Source organism: Zosterops lateralis, assembly GCF_965231275.1.
Source record: "Zosterops lateralis genome assembly, chromosome: 17".
NCBI lineage: Eukaryota > Metazoa > Chordata > Aves > Passeriformes > Zosteropidae > Zosterops > Zosterops lateralis.
The window spans coordinates 2,966,267-2,983,481 of record NC_139777.1 but is presented as its reverse complement, the minus strand read 5'-3'; the positions used below and the strand labels follow the sequence as shown (position 1 = coordinate 2,983,481).

The following is a 17,215-nucleotide window of genomic DNA, read 5'->3' as shown; positions in this document are numbered from 1 at the left end:
TGCCAGGGCCTGCCCATCTTCTGAGTAAAGAATTTCCCCCTAACACCTATCCCAAATCCACCCTCTTTCAGCTTTATTCTACCAAGCCCTTTAGCAAGAATCATTAAACCTGTGAAAAGATTATTTAAAAATCCACTTCCAGTGACCTCCTAGATGCCATTATTATTTTCTCAAGGCTGTGAGTGGGATATATATATATAAAATAATAATCATAGATTGCAAGAACTGAAAGCTTTTAACCAGAAGATTACATTAAAAAGAAAACCCAGCAGTACAAACCTGACCAAGGCTTCAGGAAAGCTTTATGTAAGAGCACAGAGGGCCAAGAACCAGGCAGGCCTTCTTTGCCAAAAAGAGGAACAGACAAAAGTGGCTGTAAATAAACATGGAGCACAAATCAAATTTACCTCTACGAAGGGTTGGATGCAATCTGCTAATTTCTGCAGGAAAGATCTATTTTTGGAGCAAATGAGATACAAGAATTGGGTAAAAAATAAAAGAAAAAAAGGTGTGTAATTGCCACGTGAATGGCACAGTCCTGGCAGCTTCAGGAGTAGGAGCAGATACTGCACACAGCCCAACTTCTGGATTTGCATTGGCACCATATTTTAATTCAAAATCAGGTCACCTTTTTTCAGAAATGCTTATGTTCCTTGACAAGCTTTAGATATGCTCTGTACTTGTACACATGACTTAATAAAAAACGTCATTTTCCCCCCCAATAATAGCTTGCCATTTTAGTCAAAGTGACAGAAAAAATAGAAAAGCCTCGTGAATACAACGTTGGAGCTTGCAGTGGCACATTCCTCACATTTCTCATGCAAGGGATTGTTTTAAGACAACTTAAAAATATCAGTACAGTTTGGTTTTTAAGAAGTTCTCTGTCATCTAAACTCTGACAATTTGGAGTCACCCTTGAAGTACCAAGTTGTACACACCTTTTTGTTAATAATATTACATTAAAACATGAGAACTTCCCATGAAGTCGCTGTAATGGGGTAAAACCTGTCCCAAACCAAGCAAAAAACCCAACATTTTCCCTTTTTCTCTGTTAAGGGTTTGCTAACAAGAAATCCTCCCAAACACAGATGTTTCAGGGAGTAACGTGGGCCTGACAGAGCTGAGATCTGGTGACAGAGCTGGCAGCTGCACTTGCCACTCCTGCCTTAATTTGGGCAGATCTGGATGAATCATGTCCTTAACATGTGATTTGAGATGACTTTTTACTGCATCAGCCTGCCCAGACTGTAACCACGCCGAGGGTTTGAAAGGAGGATCTTTAACTGTGCCAGCTACTCCGTGGGTGAAAAGGAGCATTTCAAGAGGTTTCTATTAATAAAAGCCTTGCCCTTGCTGAGCCTCCTGGACTGTGCCAAAGCAGCATTAAAAGATTTAAATCTATTACTGAGAGATGTCCCATTTCCTTCTGCCACCAAATAACAAGTGACAATGAACTTACTGCAGCTCCATAATCCCCCCCAAGGTTTTTACACAGCACCAGAGACAGAGGGAGGGAAGTGATCCTTCCCAGGAATATTAATTTGGTTAAGGAGTGAGGGAAGTGATTGATCTTTCCCAGGAATATTAATTTGTTTTTTATTTAACCATCTGTAAGATTTGATAGTAAAGTTTTTAAAAAGACAAATTTAATCGCTGGGCTTTATCTGGGTGTTTCAGGTTGGGTATTAATGACTATGGGAAGAGTCAGGGAATGACAGAATCAGAATGGTTTGGGTTGGAAGGGACCCTAAAGATCATTAATTTCCAACCCCCTGAACCTTCTCCTATCCCAGATTACCCCAAGCCCTGTCCAGTCTGCCCTTGGACATTTCCAGGGATCCAGGGGCAGCCACAGCTTCTCTGGGCACCCTGTGCCAGGGCCTCCCCACTCTCAAAGGGAGGAATTTCTTCCCAAAATCCCATCTAACCCTGCTCTCTGCCAGTGGAAAGCCATTCCCTGTGTCCTGTCACTCCAGATATTTGTAAACACTCTCTCTTTATCTTGTCAGCCTCTTCAGGCACTGGATGGCCACAATTAGGTGACCCCAACCCTTCTCTTTTCCAGGTTGAACAACCCAAATTCTCTCAGCTTTTCCTCACAGGAGAAATGCTCCATCCCTCAGATGATCCTGGTGCTCCCTCTGCCCTCCCTGCTGGGCACAGCCTGTTCTAGGTAAGATAAAAGGTGACTTTTTCAACTGTGTTACCTAATCTTGTACTTAATACAGTCAAAGTCATCTCTCACTGCTGGTTTCCAGGCGTGAGAGCTGATTTAAATATACTTTTTAAAGTGTGTTCTAAATGTTCCCTCTGCCCCACGCACTCAGGGATTGTCAGCAGAGTTCCCACTTTGGCTCCAGAGCTTTGCACAGAAACATCAGCTCCAGATGTTTGGCATTTCCTTTTCCCTCCCAAGTCCTTGCAGGGGCCGCCTGCAGCCCGGCCTTTATCTCATCCCCTTCCCCTCCCAGTTCCGTGTTTCCGCCCAGCCCATCGGGCTTTATTTTCAGGAAATGTCAGCAAATTGACCTTTATCACATAATAAACCCGCTGTTACTTCCTGTAACTTCTGCATTCAGACACATCTCAATGAGTTCTTTGAGGGCGAGGAAACGATCATTAATTACAGCAGCAGCAGCAGCACGCTACAATGTTAAGTTTCTTAAATGTAAATGTATCCTTGAAAATTACTCCCCGCTTGATTTGCCTCCTCCTCCTCCTCCTCTCAGCCACCCCCAGGCGTGAATCAGGAGCAGCTCGATGGAAATCCCTGAGGACATGCAGATGTATAATAATATTGAGTTTTGTTTTGCTCTCACTTACAAAAATGAGAACTATTATAATAATTGGAGTATTTTCTTCGGGAATATGATGCCTTAATGAAGTACTTTAACAAGCTATTGAGAAAATAAAAACTTACGTGTAGAAACATCTTTACAGCATCACAATTAACTCGCAGGAAATCCAGAGGGGAGTGAATTCACTCTGTGGTGTTCTCTGTAACATGGAAATGCTCGTGTCAGAGCACAGAAAATTGAATAGATAGGTGGGTTCATCTAAATTTTACTGTAAAAAGATGTAACTTTTTACCCCTTGGGGCGCTTGACTTGCAGAAACCTCCACCTTGCAGCCTATGCAGAATAAACCTGTTTATTCCTTTTTAAACCAGGCTCTGTGTCTGTTTAGAGAGCTCCCAAAATCCCCAACCCCACCAAGTCGCTGGTCACTTGTACCTCACCTGGTCCGTTAATCACAGGATCATTAAAATTGGAAAAGACTTCCAAGACCATCAAGTCCACCCTGTGACCAACCAGTGCCACATCTACTTGTTTCTTGGACATTTCCAGGCATGATGACCCCACCACTGTCCTGGTCAGCCCCTTCCAATGCTTCACCACCCTTTCAGTGAAGAAATTGGTCCTGATTTCCACCCTGAGCCTCCCCTGGCCCAGCCTGAGGCCATTTCCCTGTGTCCTGTCCCTGTTCTGGGAGCAGAGTATGACCCCACCTCGGCTGTCCCCTCCTGAGCAGAGCCACAGGGTCCTTTCTGAGCCTCCTTTTCTCCAGGCTGAGCCCCTTTCCCAGCTCCCTCAGCCCCTGCTGGGGCTCCATTCCCTTCCCCAGATCCCCCAGCCCCTCCAGGCCTCGCCCCACGTGAGGGGCCCAGAACTGACCCCAGGATTTGCGGCACCTCAGCAGTGCCAGCACAGAGGGAAAACGCCTGTTCCCTTATCTAGCCGATAACTCCTCAGGGCTGCAGCTGCCCGAGCTCAGCCCATGCCCTGTCTATCCCCGCCCGCCATGGGGGGAGCTCCCGGCAGAGCAGCCCCGCGGCCCCTTCTCTCCCCGGAACGTCTCTCTCGCGCCCGTCACGTCGCGGCGGCCCCTCCGTGAGCGGCGCACACTCCCCTTTCCTCTGATTGGCCTCCTCGGCGGCGGCGCGGGCGGCGATTGGCCGTCGGGGCGGGCGCGCGCGGTTTCCCGGGCGACGGGCGGTGTCCCACCCCTCACAGGGAGCCGCCATGGCGAGCGTACACGAGAGCCTTTACTTCAACCCGATGCTGACGAACGGCGTCGTGCACGCCAACGTGTTCGGCGTCCGCGACTGGGTCACCCCGCACAAGATGGCCCTGCTGGTGCTGCTCAGCGAGCTGGGCCGCGCCGGATCGCAGCTCGGCCTGCTGGAGAGGCGCCGGCTCAACCGGCTGCTGCTGCCGCTGCTGCAGGTCCGGGCCCGGGGATGGGGTGGATGGAGGGATGGACGGTCCCGTTGTGTCGCGGGCTGTCGCGATATGTCGCTGTTGTTCCGCAGGGTCCGGATATGGCGCTGTCGAGGCTGCGTAAGGCCATCGAGGAGTGCTGCCCGCACCTGGCCGGCTCCGTCCACATCAGGTGAGGGGGGTCTGGGCGGGGGAGAGACAAACCGAGAATCCTCCGCGCTGGTTGTGCCCGATCTGAGCGCTGCAAAGGGCTCTGGAGCCTGTAAATGTCAGCGTAAATTTGGGGCAAAACTCTACTTCAACAGATTTCTTACTTGTTATGACTAAATACTGAAAGACACCAACATCGAAGTTATCAGATTTAAAGTTTATATGCGAGAGAAGATCTGTTGTCATGTCAGATAACTCACTAAACAACAGTTCCAAAAGTGTAATCAGTCAAAAATTTTGAATTTCAAAAATAAAAATTAAAAAAAGTTCCTGTTTATGTTAAGAATAACCATCTCGTCTAATTATTCTCTTTTAATAAAGATCTCTTAAAAAAACAAAACCAAAACCAACCAAACAAACACAAAACCACAACTAAACCACCCCAAACCTGATTATTATTTGGCTTACCAATATTTAATATGATATAATTTATCTCAGTATATCTCAGTATATCATTTATCTCAGATATCATTATCTCAATATGAAAACTTCCTGGGTCCTAGAAATTAGTTATCAATTGTTTGTGTTTACTCATTTATGCAGGAAGCAGCAGAATATATTATTTGATGTTTATATTAATACCCTAAAAAATGTATTTTCTTCCCCTGTTTAGGTTAAAACTTATGGCAGAAGGAGAACTGAAAGACATGGAACAATTCTTCGATGACCTTTCAGATTCATTCTCAGGGACAGAGCCAGAAGTTCATAAAACAAGTGTAGTAGGTAAAAAAAATAAAAATAGGCTGTTTTTGATGTGGTGTCTATCACTGATGTGATTCCTTCAGGACACAGCTCTGTTTTTCTGGGCAGGTGTAAAATTGCAGAATGTCATTTTCCTCTTGCTCAGATGTTACATATTAACTGGCAGTTTTGCACATTGTGAGGTTGTTGCTGATTTTAACAATTTATCACTTATCTTTAGTGAGATTTGCTGCTAAATTTGGACCAGATTTACACCCTGCAACACTGAGTTGCATCGTTGAGATGAGACTCACTAATTTCTATTCCATTTCTCATTAATTGCTGTTCAATGAGGAAGTAAATGATGTTGTTTAAGGTGTTGGCCATGACTTTGGTGTCCTGTGTGCAGCAGCAGCTGACAGCCCGTGCTCACAGCAGGCATTTCCCTCCCCAGGTCTGTTCCTGCGCCACATGATCCTGGCATACAACAAACTCTCCTTCAGCCAGGTCTATAAACTTTACACAGCACTCCAGCAGTACTTCCACAAGGATGACAAAAAGGATGGAGCTGATGAGAGCGAGATGGAGCTGACAAATCCAGAGGAGCTGGATGGGAGAATGGAGAAAGAAGAACTTGACGGGCCTTTAAGGTGATAAATTCGTGTTAAAGCCTTTCCTGCCTCTTAAGAAAATTAATCTTTTTTTTTAAAGCAGCCGGGCTGAGCTTTGTTTCCTTGGTGCCACCGTGTGGTGACATCTGTGAGTGGCTCATCCTCGCTCAGGGAACCACAGCCCAAAGGCAGGTGCTGCCCAGAATCTCCCACTCCTCTGGTTGTCACCCCCTACAACTGTTGGAGAAGTCAGTTCTGCTTCCAACAAGGAAAGATTGCTCAATAAGAAGTTGAACACAGTTTTGTTTTGCTTTTCACCATTCTCCAAATAAAAGAACTCATGTCTTTTTAGCTCAAAAAGGAGAAGCAAATACTGAGAATTTTCACCTGCTGAAGAGGTGCTCCATTTTAAGAATAATCCTGAAAGTATTTTATGTGTTGATATATTTAAAACATACCACAAACTGTATTTGTATAAACTTGTGCAGGAGTTGCTGCTTAGTGAGTCAGACAGCAGCTTTTGGGGTCTGGCTGTGTGCTGGACTTGCTGCCTTTCCACAGAATAATGTTCTTGCAGAACAGCTGTTTCCAGCAGTGATGGATGTGGCCAAAGTGCCAGTTCATCTCCTTGGGACTGTCCTCAGAAGACAGAAAAAACAGAGCAGAGCCATTTGAATATGTCAGCCCCAAATCTTCTCTCTGCTGTTTTTCTTCAGGGTTTTTTAGGGTGTATTTAGGGTAATGTGGCTCTCAGCTACAGTCTCTGCAGGTTGAAGCTAAACTGTGAAATCATTTCGATTGCTGACTTTGATGGAGTAAATTTTGTTCCCTATTAAGTTTTCTCAGTGTTCTTTCCATGCTTTGAGTTGGAATATCTCAGAAAACTTTATAAAGCAAAAAGTGTGGGGTGTCTGATGAGATGTGTTTCTGTGTTGTCTTGCCCCTGTTTCTAACCAGAGTGTTTCTTACCAGGGAAGAAGAGATAGCCTGCAGTGGGCCTCTTTCCCAGAAACAAGCAGAGTATTTTCTTTCTCAGCAGGTACGTTAATTCTCATTAAAGTGGAGGAAATGTTCCATAACATGAATTTCACCTTGAATTTTATCCACAGTGTCAGCTGTGATGTTTTCTCTGGTCTGGTAGAGGCTTGTTGATATCCTGCATGTTGTTGCTCAGTATGAGCACTTGGGGCTATGAGTGTTTTATCCAGACATGTCACCATATGCTGATATTTGGTTGTCAGAAGGTCCTTCTGCTCTGCTTGCCTCACATTTCTGTGAAATGTGCAGTTTTGTTGGTTATTCCAGCTGGTAAATAAAAAAGGGAACAGAAGTACACATGGACACGAATGTCAGTAATTCAATAGTCAGTAATGCTAATTTAGTCACTACATTTTTATAATTTTTTTTTATTAATTGAACTATTTGCCAAAGCAGTTGTTTTCCTGAGGATTTTTTTTTTGTGTGAGAAGATAGATGTAATTCCAGTGAGCATTGTGTGGCTTTAGTTCCTCAGAGAGAAATTTAACCAGGATTCTTTAAGTGCTTTGAGTAAGGTTTTATTAGACTTGGTCTCTCTGATCTTTCAAAGTGAACATTATAACATAACATAGAATCAAACTGCCACTGTCATAGCAGAGCTGCTACAAAATCTTCTTTAATATCCTCTCCAAGCAGATAACAACCTGACAATCCTGTACCACAATATTTTTTTATAACCCTCCTTATGGAGTTACATTTCTGACTTGTACTGTTCAAATTGTATTCCAGGCTTCTTTACTAAAGAATGATGAGACAAAGGCTCTTGCTCCAGCATCTTTACAAAAGGAATTGAACAACTTGTTAAAATTTAATCCAGACTTTGCTGAAGCAGTAAGTATATTTTTCTTCATCCAGAATGGTTGTAAAAGGATTTCTTATCTCTAGGATAGGATTATTTGGAAGTAATTTATTCTCTATTGAAACAGAAGTAGATGATAAAAGTGTGAGCAAGTTGCATGTAAGTGTTTAGTAATTCAGACTAAAACTCCTGAAGGTACAGAAACCTTAATTAAGCAAAGTACTTCCCCTTCGTGCACAGATATAATCCTCTTAATTTCAGACTGAGTGCATTCTTGTTCAACTAAATCTAAAACTTACTTCTTTTGCCCACATTTTCCTAAGGAATTTCAGGCACATACTCCTGTAGTTTAAAAATCAGTATTAAGTGCAATCAATATCTGTTATTTTTGCTGGTTGTTGTTCACTTTGTGTGTGGTCCTTAATAGCAGTTTATACTGAAAGCCACAGACAACTCATGCTGAGGGGCATTTCCAGACCTGTGGTGTGAGCTCTTGCTTTGTCCCTCAACAGCTTTTTCTTGAGCAAATTACATATATTCAACTCTTTCCTGCCTTGCTTTCTGCCTCTTTCTCCCAGAATCCCTGGGCTGAGCAGACAGGATTTTCCTTCCCTTGTTTGGAAGGGTATCTTTGAAAGGGCTGCCATAGTCCCTGGAACACAAGGGATTGTTATCCTGCCCAGGTCTCTATGCCAAAAAGAAAACACATGATTTTAGCATCTCCTTTTTATCTGCACAGCATTTGGAAGCAGTGCTGATGTTTCTCGGTATCTTCCTGAGTGCAGACACTGCTGGAGTGCTGCCTCCATTCCCACTCTCACTTCACACATAAATACAGGGATTCCACCTCTGTGGAGATCTCAGACTCTCTGGGATCATTCTGAGAGCCAGATCTTGTACTCTTCACCATTTGGCAGGTCCTGTTAGAGCAGACAGCCAAGAAATTATCCAATTTTATCCAGAATTTCTGCCCAGGTAGTAAGAGTATGGCAATTTCTGATCAGTATTTCACCGTTACAACGTTTCGGACAGAACCACCCAGTACTTATTAACAAAACCTCCGGTTTAGCATCTGTACAATTAAAGCTGATTTCATTTTCCCTTCCCAGCATTATTTAAGCTACTTAAACAACCTGAGGGTGCAAGACGTTTTCAGTTCCACTCACAGCCTGCTGCATTACTTCGACCGGCTGATCCTGACAGGGGCAGAGAGCAAAAGCAACGGGGACGAGGGTTACGGGCGGAGCCTGCGCTACGCCGCGCTCAACCTGGCGGCCCTGCACTGCCGCTTCGGCCACTAGTAAGGAAAGGAATTCATTCCCAGGCATCTCTAAGTGCTGACAGAGTGAACTCCCCCCTCCTGCTGAAAATCTGATCAGGGGGTCTCTGTCTCTCACTTGACAGCGGCTCTGGTTGGGTTGGGATCTTCTCGAGATCTTGGTTTGTTTGGGTTGGTTTTTTGTTTTGGTGTTTATTTGGTTTCCATAATAACTGAGCGGTCTAAGAGTTGACATTTGTCTGTGTCCTGGGTATTTTAAGTGTTCAATTGCATTTCCATGACCTCAGAAGAGTCAGTGGGTATGAATGGCTATTTTCATCCATATTTTCAAGAAAGTGTGGTTTGTTTTCCACAAGTCAGCAAAGAGCTGATGATCTGGCAAAAGAAAAATTAAACATAAAAAGTTATCTAAGCTTTTAAAATTTAGAATGCCACACGGGTTGGGATTTATTTTGTTGATAAAGCTGGCCTACCCATCTTCATTTATGGTTTGCATTTATTGATTGCTGCCTAGAGGCATGATGTGAAAGGACTGGAGAAGGGAAGGACACTGCGAAGTTGAGAGCAACATTTTCTACACAGGCAGATTCTAAATGTTGCCCCTGATTAAACAATAACTTGGCACCATGTCCTGTACAGGGTTTGAAAGCCCATGTGGGGTTACAGTTGCATTTTGGTTTGGAGATGCTGTCAGATTTACTGTCCTGAAAACCAGAATGCACTGCAGAGTGCTGGGAGGAAAACACAGCCCGTTAAATCAGAGATCTGAGTACATTATGCATAATTCAGATCAATATTCCTCTGGATCAGGATGCTGTACCTTGAGCACTGTAGGAATACTAATTGTTCTCCCTGTGTCTGCCCCTAGCCAGCAGGCTGAACTGGCACTTCAAGAAGCCATCAGGATTGCCCAGGAGTCCAACGACCACGTCTGCCTGCAGCACTGCCTGGTAAGAACTCTCTTCAAATGGGCCCTGAGTCCTTTTGCTCAGTGAACTGTTGCAGAACTTCTCTCACAGCAGCATCTCCCCCAGAGCATTTGACTGCCCAGCAGTGGGGTGATATCACTTCAGGCACCCAGGGCAGCAAACTGCAGGACTGTGGGCTGTTTTATTGCAGCTCAGGGTTAATTTCTTCAGCAGGAATTGTTAGCCCAGAGATCTCAGTAGTAAGCTCAAAGTTGAGTCTTGGATGTTGTAAAAAGAAGTATTTCAGAAGCTTTCTCCTTCCTATCTGTTGAATTCTCACAGTGACCAGCCACCTTTAGAGCAAGCAAAGTGGGAGGGAAGGACTTGGATTTCTTTCTATTTTTCTTTCCTGTAATTAACATTATAATGAATTTACATCAATGGTATCAAACTCCTGAGGAGCTGCATTCCACATTTTCCTGTATTTTTGTGCATCATTGAACCTCCAGCACTGGCTGGTGCCACACCAACATCCCAGCCTAGCTGCACTTCTGATATGCTTTGCTGTGCAGCATTTAGTAGAAGTTTCCTTAGAACCAATCCTCAAGTGGTTTGTATTTCCAGTGAGTTTTTGTGTATTTTGTAACAGCAAGAAGCCAAGTTAAAAGTGCTGCAGCCATCAGTTATTTGCAATGACATTTTGATATTTTTCCTTGCCAGAGTTGGTTGTACATCCTGGAGCAGAAGATATTTGATAGCTGTGTTTTGCTGGAGCACTCTGTGAACAAATCCTTACATTTTGGATTGCCAGTGAGTCCATTTCATCAATCCTTAACTTTTTCCTGGGACAAACCCATGTGGTGATGGGCATGTGTGTGATGAGAGTTTGGGGTTTTGCAGCTTGTCTGTTCAAAATATGTGACTGGATTTAAACAAACATGTTTTAACACTCCAAAATGTACCTGTTCCTATGACTTTTATTCTTTATATTAACAAGCCAGAGTTCAGTTGCTTTAATGCCAGAGCATTATTGCAATGCTCACTAGTTTTCCTTCTAACTTGTTTGATTTTTAGGCAGAAAACTCTCTGTGGCTGCTGGCCCAGGCACCATTTTGGTACAATTTGGTGCTCAGGGGAGGTTCTTAGGCCTCCACCTTCCCTGAAGCTCAGGGCTGATGCCTCTGGCAGGGCTTTGAACATGTTTGCTTGTACAGCTCTGTGAAATCTTGCAGAGCAGCCCTCCCCTTTGGTAGTTCATGCCCAGATAGATCTGTTATCTGTTAATGTTTAGTTCTGTCTTCCCCAAATCTGCAATTCCTTTGTTAAAAGAATTGTTCTAAAATGGACTAAACTGCTGTTGTTGGGAGAGAGGAGCAGACATGGCCTCTTTGTGGGGAAGGAAGGAAAGCAAAGGCTCTGTTTTCACAGCAGTTCTGGAGAAATCCAGGTACTGGTCCTGTCCTCCTCCATAAGATTTCTGTGGGGGAGTGGAAATTACCTTTCACATCCAGCAAAATGACATTCACATATGTGTGGGTGTGCATAAGTGATTATTTAAAGAAATGCCTGGAGCAGTGTTCCTTTTGTCTGTGCTGTCTTTTTGGGATTCTTTTTTAGTAGTTTAGAACTCTGCTCCAGTGTAATTTGCAAGCCTGGGGTACTCTGTTGTCTTCCAACACTGTAGCTATGTTGTTTTTTTTTTTTTTCCTTCTTCCCAGTATCTTGCTTCCTTGGGAATACAGTCCTTGGTTCAGCAAAGAGCTTTTGCAGGAAAGGCTGCCAACAAACTAATGGATGCCTTAAAAGATTCTGATCTGTTGCATTGGAAGCACAGCCTGTCAGAGCTCATTGACATCAGCATAGCACAGAAAACAGCCATTTGGAGATTATATGGCCGCAGGTATTTGCTTTGTTTGGGAACTCCTGGATTAGCTGCTGCACTTGTTAGCACATAATGCATTTATATAGGTGTAACAAGTGACTGTGTCTCTCCAGTGCACTAAAATAAAGCAATATACTGATTCAGTATAGGCTGAGTGCAATTATTTCCATTCTCTTGAGTTCCTTTAAAGCTCATACTGAAGAAGAGATAGAGTTTCCATTTAGTAGTGGCAAATAGATCATAAATTGTTCCTGTGCCCCCACTTTCAGCATCTCCGTGCTTTGGCTGTGGGCAGCTTTCAGTCTGTAGTATTTGCTGTTGCCTGCACAGTCCAGAGTCCTTGGACAGCAGTTGTTTTACAAGTTTTCCTTCTCCCCAGGCCCTTGGCTTAACCAGACAATGTAGACTATTGTCATAACGAGACCGTAGATTAAAAATGGCGGTTGTTTTGCTGCTTGAAAACTAAAAGATATTTTCTCTTGCACAAGCACCATGGCACTTCAACAAGCCCAGACCTTGCTGAGCATGAACAGTCTGGAGGCTGTGAACGTGGGCGTTCAGCAGAACAACACCGAGTCCTTCGCCGTGGTGTTGTGTCACCTGGCAGAGCTGCACGCAGAGCAGGTGAGGCTTTAGAGCTTTAGGGCCACTTGCACAAAGTGCCGTTTGCTGAGAGGACTGTGGGTGTTACTGACAGAGGCTGCAAGACTTGACTTGTGGTTTTTTCTGGCCTTTAACAGACAATGCAGGGTGTTTTCTTGGCAAATCCCTGCCCTGAGGGTTGGGCTGGAAGGGAGGGGAGCAGGGCCCGCCCTGGTGCATTAATCAGTGTCCTCCTTTATTCCAGGGGTACTTTGCAGCTGCTTCTGAAATACTGAAACACCTAAAGGAGAGATTCCCTCCCAACAGTCAGCATGCACAGGTAGAATACTTAACATTCAGCCTGTACCTTATGTAACTATTACACAGTAGGATCTGAATCCCACTGCTCCTGAATTTTCCTCTGGATGCCTTGGGCTATACTTTTTCTCATTTCCCTTGGCTCGTCCTCATGGGAAGCTGTGTAGCATCAGCTTTTTTCCAAAAGCATGGAAAAGCTGCCTGTGTTGTTTTTCAGACTGGTAAGACATTTCTCTCACCACAGCCTCCTAAGATGAAGCTGTTCAAGTAGAAATTTCATTAACAGAGGAATATACATCTGCTTCATGAGCACATAGAGTAATTAAATGCTCTGCATTGATTTGGAGCTACAGAGTTCTGTTTAATTAGTGCTGCTTATTTTGATATATTACAATCCAGAAATAACTGAAATAATAGGCTAACAACCTGATTTTTGTGTGACTCTGGGAAACATTGCCACAGGAGTCTATAAGATCGTATTTACATCGAAGTGTTCGAGGTCCCATTAAATATAGTGTGAGCCTTCTCTTTTCACTACAGAACAAGGCTACTCATCTCCAAGTCTCAAATCATTAGCAATGATTTAAAAGAGCCTTTTTACTCAAGTGATAAGTCAAGTAGGTGAACTTTGAAATTGAAACATTAATCCAGACCCGAGCATTTCTGTTGAGGACAGTAATTCAAATAATTGGACAGTGGAGTTAGTGTGTCTAGACATAAATACCCCCAGGGGAAAATAAAAAGTAAATTCTAACCTGGGATTAGAAAATGAGCAGCCACATCTTCTAAAAGACGTTTCTGGATGTTCTTTGTTTAGCTTTGGATGCTGTTTGATCAGAAAATACAGTTTGAGCGGGCCATGAACGATGGCAGATACCATGTAGCAGATTCTCTTGTAGCAGGAATTACAGCACTTAATAGCATTGAAGGTGTATACAGGTAAGAAATCTTGGGTCTTCATGCACTTGCAGGTGTGTTGCATGAAGATAATGAAAAATTTAGCAAAATTATCACTGGAAGTCACATGTGCTTACATGTTTTTCCCTTTCCAGAACTAGTTAAGGTCATGTTGTCTAACCTATAGGGCTATTCCCTATGTCCTGCAATAATAATTTGTAGTTGTTTCTCTGGACATTTTAAGAGCTGGAATAGTTGAAGTTGGTGTTATTCTAGCTGTGAATCTGTTGTGGTAACATCTTCAAAATCTGCTCTACTCCAACCTGAGCACAAAGCAGATTTTTATGTCAAATAGCTGTGGAGGGAGCTCAGGCCTTGAGCGAATTCCTCAGTGGCCTGGTTTCTACATCTCCAAAATGGAACAATGTGATTTTTTTTTTCACTCACCTTAATGGGGTCTTGTTTCTAAATGAGAATGATGTGTTAAAAATAGTTACAGTTAAAGCTTGGTATTTGGTGAGTATGAAAACCAACTTAGTGTTCAAAGAATTTCCTGTCGATTTTCAATGAGGCAAAACACCTCAAAGCAGCCAGTGCCAGTCGTCTGGAAGAGCAGTATTCAAGCTGTGGGACCTGATGCTTGTCCTTCTGGAATTGGACTGATCATAAATTCCCTGATCTTTAAATATTCTGCTCAGTCTCTGGTTCAGGGCGTTTGTACCCATCCCCTGCTGCTGTGCCTTTGCTCCTGCCTTCCCTGTTCTCCATTTTCCTGTTGCTCCATCCATATCTTTGTTAGCTCAGGCCAATTTTAGCTGCTTTACCTCATACCTGTTTTTCTCACAGATAATTACTTATGCTTTCTAGCTTGCATGTCCTCCCACTTCTGCTGCCTGTTTGGCCTTTGGTTTTGGCAATCTCTGGTTTCTATCTAAAGCTGTTTTATGAGTTTGATCCTTTCTGCCTGGGAGTTGTCCAGTTGGCACCAGGGAGATCTGTTTTTCCTCCTGTCTGTGTGTGCAGTGTGTGTACACTTTGTCAGGGTGCCAGTCTGCAGTTACAAGAAACACAGGTCACAGAATAAAGACCTGATTTACTGTGTTCTGAGGAGCAGAATTCTATACAAAAATGCAATGATGTTTTCTTTCTACCACGACAGAAAAGCCATTGTATTGAAAGCCCAAAATCAAATGTCAGAGGCACACAAACTTCTGCAGAAATTGTTGATCCACTGCCAGAAAATTAAGAACACTGAGATGGTGATTAGGTAAGAATGTTTCATTTTCAGAGTATTAAAGCCACTTTGCAGTGATTAGAGTCAGCCATTTCAATTTGTCTGTGTTCAGACTTCACTAGTCTTCAGATTACCTGCTGTGATTCTGAGATTACAGTCATTTCAATTATTAATCACAGTATGGAGGAATCCTCAAAATATTGTGTCATTTAAACCTAGTTGTTTTTAATATGTAAACTAAAAGGTGGTAAACTTAAGAGTTCCATGAAGGTTCATGGAAGAAGGAGACACTGCATCTAAAATAACTAGGAAATGGAAATGTGTGTGTGTGTAGTTTTGAGAGAGAGCTACAGTGTTACTTCATCTTTTGTATGTCCGTGGCATCTCCTCTTAAGGGTGTAATTTAAATTTATTGTATATACAACAGCGTGATTCATAATAAAACCCATACCATTGTGGATGGAACAGTTCTCTGAGAAACAAGTGGACATTTTTCATTCAGAGTAAAGGTTTGTGACTGCTTGCCCCTGTTTGCTCAGGGTGCTGCTGTCCACAGCAGAGCTGTACTGGAGATCCTCGTGTCACACCATCGCACTGCCGGTGCTGCTGCAGGCCCTGGCCCTCGCCCGGGAATACAGCCTGCAGTACTTGGCCTCTGAAACTGTGCTGAACTTGGCTTTCTCCCAGGTAGGTCTGATTTGTGTTTTCACAGGGCTGCAGGGCAACGTTTATTCTGGGGATCTGGATGCTGTTTTTACTCCTGTGAGATTTAAAAAACGCAACCTTGTTGGAATTAAATTATCGATTCCGAAGAAGCAAACTCTGAATGTAAAAGCTTTTGAGGAAGTTAATGTGTATCACTAAGATATATAGTTATTGAATATAATTAAGCTGCATAAATTTCTCCTCTCTTAATGTCTTCAGTTATTTTTTTAAGCTGGTATTTTGGCTTTCTAGTAGCACAGGTTGGCTTGTATATTAAAAATAATGCTGGTAATGAGTTCAGTTAGATTGTTTATTCTGAGAGCTGTGGCTGTCAGCACTGATCGAGTAGAGAAGCCAATCCCAGTCATTTCAGAGGAGAAGTCTTTTCCAGTCATTTCAGAGAGCAGCTCATTTCTTCTCACAAGTTTGGATTTAAAAGAAGATTGTGGGGGAAAAGTTGAAAAATAAAATCGTGTGTGTTACATCACGTTATTAGAAACAGACATGGCTTGTGTTGGTGTTCCCTGAAGAAGCTGCTCATATCAGTGGATTCCAGTGTGACACCAGCAAGTATTTCTCTTTCAGCTGATCCTTGGCATTCCTGAACAAGCCCTGAATATCCTGCACATGGCAATAGAACCTGTCTTGGCCCACGGAGCTGTCCTGGACAAAGGCTGTGCCATGTTCTTGGTGGCCAAATGTCAGGTGGCTTCTGCAGCTTCCTACACTCCAGAAAAGAAGATTGAAGGTAGTGTGAAGAGTAATTAATTCTCTCTGAAACTGCTCAGGAATTCAAACCAGTGTCTATACTGGAGTCCTGCTACACCAGAATGTGCTACCTGGTTATTGGATACAAAATTAATTTGGAATTAGTTCTCCACAGATGTTTATAATGGCACACTGTTTATCTGCATACTTTCACACACATATTTTGCAGCAAAGGCTGAATAATAGAACCTAGCTGAGAGGCCATGTTGCTAAGACACAAATGGTTTTGAAAAGCCGAGGAATTTATAATTGGCCTCCTTAGACTTGAGCTGCCTTGCTTGGAGTTGTTACTGTGATATTTTCTTAAATATGACCGTCCCCCTTTTCCCCACAGCTTTGGAATCTGCTATCTTGAATCTAAATGAAGCCAAGAATTACTTTGCCAAAGTGGACTGCAAAGAGCAGCTCAGAGACGTTCTCTACTTCCAAGCCCGGCTGTTCCACACCCTCGGCAAGACCCAGGAAAGGAACAAATGTGCCATGTTGTTCCGTCAGCTGCACCAGGAGCTGCCAGCACATGGTGTCCCCTTAATCAATGCCTTCAAGTGATGCATTTAAAGATGAGATTTATTTGTTTTCCTGTTTTGGTTTTGTTTGTTTTTTACAAACATCTTTGTATTGTATTAAGTCGTCCATGTTTCAGAATAACTGCCAATAAATCATGGTCTGCTCTTGAACAAACTTGTGTTTTGTAACACAAACATCGTTTTCCACTCATTTCACTTTTATTGTGTACTTGAAATTAAGAAATTAGTTGGGAAAAAAGAGAAAAGACTCTCTTGACTGTGTTAAAAACACTAAGGGGAGTAGTGCAGTCACGAAGAAGAAGTGTTCTGTTCTCAGTAGTGACATTTCCCAAATCAGTGCAGGCTTTATGAACACAGGGGTACAAAAAATAGTGGGAAATGTAGGCAAAGCTCCTCTGTGTTCTTTTTAAGTGGTATGGAAGGGGGGATCTCATTTAAAACACATCCTTGCTTATAACCTGTCTGCACTTGCTGTTTACGCTGCAGAAACAGATGGTGCTGGCAGAAGGGGAAAAGACAGGGTTCAGTCAGAGAGGTGTAACAGTGCAAAGTCCTG

General features: G+C 43.2%; 1 protein-coding gene and 1 long non-coding RNA gene across 2 annotated transcripts; one reads left to right on the top strand and one right to left on the bottom strand.

Moving 5' to 3' along the window:
* Positions 1 to 1,999: 1,999 nt before the first annotated feature.
* LOC310916350 lies at positions 2,000 to 3,794 on the bottom strand. Its single transcript, XR_014591283.1, has 4 exons — positions 3,675 to 3,794; positions 3,091 to 3,131; positions 2,921 to 2,997; positions 2,000 to 2,770 (listed from the first exon to the last, which is right to left on the bottom strand). It is a non-coding gene; the product is annotated as an uncharacterized lncRNA (long non-coding RNA).
* A 215-nt stretch (positions 3,795 to 4,009) lies between these two features.
* Positions 4,010 to 16,800, top strand: ANAPC5 (anaphase promoting complex subunit 5). Its single transcript, XM_083873827.1, has 17 exons — positions 4,010 to 4,226; positions 4,313 to 4,392; positions 5,044 to 5,153; positions 5,566 to 5,761; positions 6,695 to 6,761; positions 7,490 to 7,591; positions 8,669 to 8,859; positions 9,707 to 9,788; positions 10,467 to 10,556; positions 11,465 to 11,646; positions 12,117 to 12,252; positions 12,476 to 12,550; positions 13,346 to 13,467; positions 14,585 to 14,692; positions 15,199 to 15,346; positions 15,950 to 16,112; positions 16,467 to 16,800. The coding sequence occupies exons 1-17, from the start codon at positions 4,023 to 4,025 to the stop codon at positions 16,679 to 16,681; spliced, it is 2,271 nt and encodes a 756-aa protein (XP_083729953.1). The 5' UTR covers positions 4,010 to 4,022; the 3' UTR covers positions 16,682 to 16,800.
* The last annotated feature ends 415 nt before the right edge of the window (positions 16,801 to 17,215 follow it).